Below are 7,920 nucleotides of genomic sequence, written 5' to 3' on the forward strand. Positions count from 1 at the left end.
TGGGAGGAGGACTAGAGGTGCAACTGATGATCAAAGTACCCCATCTGATGTTTCTTCAACTGGCTTAAGTTTTGACTCTATCAGTTTAGGCACAGAGCGCAGTGGGATCTCAAATGAATCTCATGAAGGCAACAATCAATTTGGTTATGATGCTTATGGATATAATCAATATGGAGAAGTATATGATCAGTCATTCAGTTGGGTTCATCCTTATTATCCCTTATAGGGAAAACAGTCGGCAGCTCTAAAGAGATCTATAACTATCATGTTCATCACTACAGTTCACACTATATGGGTCATATGTCTTTGTTTGATTATTGAATTTTCGTAGACCAACGAGCGGCTTTTCAACCGCCTAGAGTCTCTTTTTGGATGTAGATGAAGTTGACATTCATATGTATTTATCTGTAATTCTAAATTTCTAATAAATTGACTTTTTTCAAAAACGATATTTTGTTATCCTGTATCCCCGTTATATCCCCGATATTTCCAATATCTCCCTTTTTCAAAGTACCGATAGATATGAAGATACCGATATTTAAAACCTTGCTTGGATAGATCTAAGGAAGAAAGGAAAAGTAGATATGGAAAAGGATGGGTGGGGTGAAATGAAACCAAGAGAGACTCAAACAAACCTGAAATGAAAACATCTGAAAAAGAAAGTAGAGGCAAGATGCCTCCGATCTAGGCTGAAACCCTGGCAAAAGTGCACACAAGAGGCCGAGAGGAGCGCCATTGACTCTCAACTTAAGAGGAAGAAAACCAGGGCTCAGGGATTTACCCTTCAAATAAGTTCTTTTTTTTTTTTTCTCTAACAATCTGGTTAAACAATGCATGCGTAATTTACATATCATATATGTGTTCCAAAGAAATAAATTTAATGACAAAAACAGCCAGTAGGACTTAGAAGAGCACCATTTGCTACTTCTTCCATCTTCCTTTTCTTAACTTCATTGAGTATATTTCTACTCCACTCAGAAAAATATGTTTCATTGTATCCAATTTTGCCATTCTTGTAGAGGGACATGCATCGGCGATCGTCTTCACTGTACTGGCAAAGTTCTCCGTTCGGGTCTCGCCATGCACCATGGTGTCTCATACCCGACCAACTGGCAATCCAGTGATAGACGAATTGTCCTACACCGGCTAGTTTTAGCCACCCTTTTGGGAAGAACTCCATCACACTACTGTTTCTATCCATTAAGAACATGTTGGTTAACTGCGCGCCGTGTGGTGACATCAAAATATCTGTCATGCTCATTAGCTTCACCTGGAAGATTCACATTGTTGGACAATATCAGTTAACAAATGCCTTTTGTACTTTGATCCATTAAATTTATGACAATAAGAGCATGATCAATCATGAACACCGATCATTTAGCTCTACAGATATATTTGAGATATTCAGCTGCACACGAACAGGACCTTCGCCTGCGAGGGCGCGACCAACCAACTGCTAGTCGCACCCTACGCACGAAGAAGCCCGTTCGACAATCCAACAGTAGCCATTCAAAGTGAATTCAAACTTTTTGTTTACATGTAAGAGGAAGAGTGAAACTTCATTCATAATGAGGCAGCACGTATCTTGAAGCCTAAATTGAAATCGGAGGTCACCAAGAATTAAAAACCAAGGCCCACAAAGATTTAAACCAATATGCTCTCATATCTTAAAGGGGAAAATGCACGAACAGTGTCTGGAGAATCTGAGGACTGTCAAAATGATACCTGAACTTTCAAACGTATCAATATGATACCTGGACTTATATTTTCTTGTCAACGTAGTACCTACATCAACTTTCCGTCACGGCATAGTTAAATTTACCACGTGTGAGGCACGTGACATACAAAATGAAGGTAAAAAGACTGATTTGCCCTATAACTGACATTTAAAATGCACGAACAGTGTCTAGAGACTCTTAGGACTGTCAAAATGATACCTGAACTTTCAAACGTATCAATGTGATACCTGGACTTATATTTTCTTGTCAACGTAGTACCTACATCAACTTTCTGTCACGGCACCGTTAAATTTACCACGTGTGACTGTGTGAGGCACGTGAGGTACAAAATGAAGGTAAAAAGACTGATTTGCCCTATAATTGAAATTTTAAATATTTTTTTTGGTAAAAACATTTTAAATATTTTTTTTTGGTAAAAAGACTGATTTACCTTTAATTTTTTTTAATTAATTTTTTTCACCCCTCCACCTCTCATCTTCTTCCTCTCCCCTCGATCAACCACTCTCTAAAAAGACTGGTTCGTTGTCCTCGCCAATTCCACCCGCAACAACACCTCAGTACTCCTCGATTTCAGGCACACAGCGCTGACGCTGTTGACCTCGACGAAAGGATCGGCGGCGCACTTCATCGCCGATTTCAGATCTTTGACGAGCGAGACTTCAAGAAGACTATGTCCTTCATTTTGGAGGACGAAATTGAAATTGAAATTGGGATTGAGATTCGGATTTGGATTGGGTTCTCTGGAAACTTCGACGGTACTCAAAGCGGGACTTGAGATCGAGGAAAGAGGAGGGCGGAGAGATCATCTATATTATTACTTGCTGGTGTTTTTGTTGTAGTTAATAACTTGATATTAATGGATTTTGAGTTTGAGTTCGAGTTTTGGTGGAGGTGTGGGTGTGGGTGTGGGTGGTGACGAAAAATGAAATTCAGGGTTTCTGCAACGTCTTCTTGGTTCTTCTTCTTCATTGCCCATTTCACAACAGGTCTGCATTGATGTTGTTGAGGCGATTTCAAAGGAGGAATGAAATTTTGTGTTAATTCGATCTGATACATCTGTGATTGTTTTGGTTGTTTTGGTTGTTTTGCAATCCAAGTCTTCGTGCTTTCTCTGTTGGTCTTGGAGGTGTTGAAGAGGCCATCGACCTCGCGGCGGAAGCTGATAAGGCAGCAGGTCTTCTCCTAGATCCAATGCTCGGCCCGCTTCTTCGGGGCGCGGACCTCGTGGTCCTCGCCGCAACTGCTGGTGTTGCCACCAATTAAGGCAGACTTGGGAGTTGAATAAGGTTGAATGATTTTGCAGAAACAAGTTGGACTTGGTTTTGTGTTTTAGAAATGAATCGAACAATGGAGAAGCTTTGCTAAAAAAAATTATTTCTCATTCTTTTTTGTTCTTGGAGTTCCCAGATCTTTCATTTCTCTTTCAAAATGGGTTTGTCGAGTTTAAGAAGATGAACAAGAATGGGTTCAAGAACATGAACAATTGAGATTTCTTTTGTTTTTTTTTGCCTTTTTGCTGGGTTTGAGAAGATGAACCATGAAGAAATGTTAGGTTCATACTTATCGGATTGGGATTTTTTTTTTCTTTTTGAAAATATATTGGATTGATCTTGGTTAATAGAAAAGGCAAAAAAAATTAATCATCTTTTATTTTCAATATAATAAATTAGGGAAAAATTCACCAACGGTGTCTGGACACTTAGGGGACTTTCAGAATGATACCTGAACTTACAAAGTTAATGTGATACCTGGACTCATATTTTCGTATCAACATCGTACCTATGACCAATTTCCGTAACGGCTCCGTGACGGAAATTGGCCGTAGGTATCACATTGATACGAAAAAATGAGTCCAGGTATCACATTGATAACTTTGTAAGTTCAGGTATCATTCTGAAAGTCCCTAAGTGTCCAGACACCGTTGGTGAATTTTTCCCTATTTTGCACGTGCGATGCACATGAGTCACTTAATGAAGACAAAATGACCAATTCACCCTCAAATTCTTTCTTTCTTTTCTTTTCTTTTTTTCTTTTTTCTTCTTTCTTTCTTTCTTTCTTTCTTTCTTCTTCTTCTTTTCTGGTTTCTTCTTCCCCTGATTTGAATCGTCAAGATTCAAATCATCTTGCTAGTCCGATTCCCACCGCCGATCGCCGATCAAACACCGCCGCTGCGTCTCAATCCACCTTCATGCACCACAGATGTTTCTGGTTCCCCCAACTTTAAATCCTATAGCAAATTGAAATTGTGCATTGAGGCTTCACCGCTCACTCCGAGTTCATCCCCGCCGCCACCGCCAATGACTTGACCACCACCACTCTCGTTCTCTCCTCTGACCCCCTTTTATACACCATTGATCAGAAACTCAGACTCTGCCAGCCCTCCACTCTCAAATCACAGCTCCAATCCCACCCCTCCATCCTCTCCTTCGTTCCCGACATGCAACACCACCTCCACACCATCCTCACCTGCAACTTCATCGGTTTAGCCCAACTTCGATCAGAGGCAATTTTAGGCAGACAAAGATTAACAACTTCGGCCTCCACACCATCCTCACCTGCAGAAAATTCGAGCTATTCTTATTCACCAGCTTCGCCACTCCGCTGCTACCCACCATTGTGCCTCGCCGATTAGTAGACAAAGAACTCGGAGCCTCCACCATCGAGAAATTGAGGCTCACGTTCTGCGTGTCCTGCGCGGCGGATATCGGCATCGTCGGAGAAAATGTTGTACGAACATAAATTTAGTTTGGGTTCCACGGTGGCAGCTAGTCAAGCTCGTTGATTGCGGCCTTGGCTTTCTTGATTAGCCAATCGACGACCTTGCTAGGCTGGTCGTATCCAAGCCGGTCCTGCATGTCGTAGAATTGAATGGCGGTGTGGGCGACGAGCCAGATGCTGCGGTCCCTGGGGCCTTTGGTGGTGCAAACCTTGCTGTGGCGGTCCTTCCGGTCGGTGGCCCTTAGAATGTGGCATTGAGCCTCCACGATTTCGCTAGCGGTGGAGGAAGAAGCAGTCCTTATCCCCAAACCCAATCGAGAAGCAGCGGAGGACGACGTTGTTGTGCGGTGGTGGAGGTTGTTGTGGTCAAGTCATTGGCGACGACGGCGAGGATGAACTCGGAGTGAGCGGTGAAGCCTCAATGCACAATTTCAATTTGCTATAGGATTTGAAGTTGGGGAAACCAGAAACATCTATGGTGCATGAAGGTGGATTGAGACGCAGCGGCGGTGTTTGATCGGCGATCGGCGGTAGGAATCGGACGAGCAAGATGATTTGAATCTTGATGATTCAAATCAGGGGAAGAAGAAACCAGAAAAGAAGAAGAAGAAAGAAAGAAAGAAAGAAAGAAGAATAAAGAAAAAAAGAATTTGAGGGTAAATCGGTCCTTTTGTCTTCATTAAGTGACTCACGTGCATCGCACGTGCAAAATAGGAAAAAATTCACCAACGGTGTCTGGACACTTAGGGACTTTCAGAATGATACCTGAACTTACAAAGTTATCAATATGATACCTGGACTCATTTTTTCGTATCAATGTGATACCTACTGCCAATTTCCGTCACGGAGCCGTTACGGAAATTGGTCATAGGTACGATGTTGATACGAAAAAATGAGTCCAGGTATCACATTGATAACTTTGTAGGTTCATGTATCATTCTGAAAGTCCCCTAAGTGTCCAGACACCGCTGGTGAATTTTTCCCAATAAATTATTATGTTTTTATTTTCAATTTTAAATTTATTCATTTAGGATTTGATGGAGTGGAAAAGTCTTTTTTGCCCTCATTTTCGGCCTCACATGCGTCAGACGTGACTCGAACTGACGGAGCCGTGACAGAAAGTTGATGTAGGTACTACGTTGACAAGAAAATATAAGTCTAGGTATCACATTGATACGTTTGAAAGTTCAGGTATCATTTTGACAGTCCTCAGAGTCTCCAGACACTGTTCGTGCATTTTTCCCTTTAGGATTTGATGGAGTGGAAAAGTCTTTTTTGCCCTCATTTTCGGCCTCACATGCGTCAGACGTGACTCGAACTGACGGAGCCGTAACGGAAAGTTGATGTAGGTACTACACTGACAAGAAAATATAAGTCCAGGTATCACATTGATACGTTTGAAAGTTCAGGTATCATTTTGACAGTCCTCAGAGTCTCCAAACACTGTTCGTGCATTTTTCCCTATCTTAAATTCTTATTAAAGTAGGTCTGCAGGACGTCGAATGATATAATAACCCATTCATTTTAGAAAGTATGTCTTTTTTGTTGATCATATGTTATTCCTATATCCTTTAATTTACTCTGACAGTCTGACTCCAACGCCAATTAATTAAAAAATATCACAAACAAGACAAAAAATTTATTTCCATGCATATGTACTACATTTATATATACAACTAGCCTTTCTCCACACATGCTCTGCATGTGCAAGTATTTTTTTTTTTTTTTCAGAATATGAAAAAGAGAACAGTTATTGCAGAGAAAAAATAGTGGGAGAGAAAAGTGGGTTATGAATTCTTTTTTTGTTTATTTTTTTAATAAAAATATATTTTGTAAATGTCATCATTGTCCTTGTGATTTAATTATTTTTCAAAGTTTTTTAATATTTTAAGGTCATTTCTGTCAAAATTTTTAATTTTAACTAGCAAACCCTCTTCTCTTAATAATAGTATAGATATGCGTAACAGATTGTATGTTCTCTAGTTTTCTCAATAAACAAAATAAAAATAAACAGTTCTGGAAAAAGGACGTTAAGGGAATGTGCACCTGGTCACAGAAAGTGAGGTTGTTGGAGTGAGCCACCACCAAGCGGCAACCGTCAACCTTGGCACATTCTTTCTCAAAGATCCCAACCACCGCACTCTCGTTCTTGAACGATCTCGGTCCTGTCCTCATGAACAACGTCATTCCAATCTTCCTCCGACGATCTTCCCCTTCCGAACTCACATTACAGTAAGCCCTGGCCTTACACCGCATTAGATCATAAACCTCCATTCTCTGATCCCTAGACATCCCACCTTCGTTGTGCCTCATCACCACCGCCTCCTCGAAACAAACCGCCCTCCCTTCCTCAACCCCGTTAAACACTTCCACGAACGGCGGACCTCCAAAAGTAGCCTCCATAAGAGTACTAAGCCACACTGCCATCCTGGACCTAATCTCCCCCCAGTGGTACAAAATCCACCGATCAGGTTTGGCGCATGAGTTCTTCTTGTGCCACGCTACAAAGGGCATGACGGCGGCGAGGCCGTGCCATATATTGTCGTAGCTGTAGTGGTTGTAGGAAATGAAGGACAGACCGGTCATTAGGGTTGCGTTGTGGGGAAGCACGTCTGGCCACGCAAGGGCATATGAGTTCCAGGTGCCGTCATGGTTGTCGCGGCCTTTGAGGCAGAGGAGTCTGTTGCTCGACAACTGTGAAGGGAAGTGCTGGTACTGGACCTCGCCTTCTTCGTCACTTGAGTCGTACATGGAGCTCATGAACCACGTGTGCCCGACGAGGGCCGCATGGGCGTAACGTAAGTCCTTGAGCGGGAGAAACGTGACTGACTGCCGGAGTTTGTCTCTTAGTGCGTTGAGCTCGTTGGTGTAGTTGTTGGTGAAGGACGTGGATGTAGTTTCTTCCGCTGTGGCGGTGGCGGCAGTGGTAGTGGTGTTGATGACTCTCTGCCACTGGCGCATGAGATTGAGAGACCATGAAGGCAGCGACGATGTGGATTCAGGTGGAGTTTGAAGGGACTGGATGTGGAAGATGACGAAGAGGGCGACGCAGGAAGCGAGGATGTAGATGGAGAGCTTCGGGGAGAAGAAAGACGAAATAGAATTAGGGCGTTGGGAATGATGTTTGAGATTGTGGTGATGAGCTACTCTGCTGCTGCCCATGGCCATAGAGGATCTTTCTACTAATTCTGGAGGTGCTTTCACCATGGCCACGTACGTACACTTAATAATGAATTGAAGGTTTTAATGGCTATGTACTTTGGGATATTGGAGACCCTTTACTCAGCTCAATTCATTTAATTTGGGAGTGGCAGCACTTCATCTAATACTCTATCTCCCTCTGAGAGTGTGGAACGAAAGTAGTTGGCTTGCCTTTGGTGCTTTCCAGAGGAACAATACAGATATATCACCAAAGAGAAGGATGAGACTATACAAACCGAATGTACAGCTCATTCAGCTTTGT

The 7,920-nt window shown here is 42.3% G+C and overlaps 1 protein-coding gene across 1 annotated transcript; it reads right to left on the bottom strand.

The window, feature by feature from the left end:
• Nucleotides 1-877: 877 nt before the first annotated feature.
• LOC133711870 (uncharacterized) lies at nucleotides 878-7,827 on the bottom strand. The gene is made up of 2 exons (XM_062137953.1): nucleotides 6,504-7,827; nucleotides 878-1,270 (listed from the first exon to the last, which is right to left on the bottom strand). The coding sequence occupies exons 1-2, from the start codon at nucleotides 7,662-7,664 to the stop codon at nucleotides 878-880; spliced, it is 1,554 nt and encodes a 517-aa protein (XP_061993937.1). The 5' UTR covers nucleotides 7,665-7,827.
• Between the last annotated feature and the right edge of the window lie 93 nt (nucleotides 7,828-7,920).

Source organism: Rosa rugosa, chromosome 5, assembly GCF_958449725.1.
Source record: "Rosa rugosa chromosome 5, drRosRugo1.1, whole genome shotgun sequence".
Classification (NCBI taxonomy): Eukaryota; Viridiplantae; Streptophyta; class Magnoliopsida; order Rosales; family Rosaceae; genus Rosa; species Rosa rugosa.

Excerpts from the sequence above, each read along its gene's own strand:
- LOC133711870 (XM_062137953.1), bottom strand. The coding sequence starts at position 7,664 with ATGGTGAAAGCACCTCCAGAATTAGTAGAAAGATCCTCTATGGCCATG. Across the intron at positions 1,271-6,503 it reads ACCTCACTTTCTGTGACCAG|GTGAAGCTAATGAGCATGAC; the intron begins GTGCACATTCCC and ends TGAATCTTCCAG.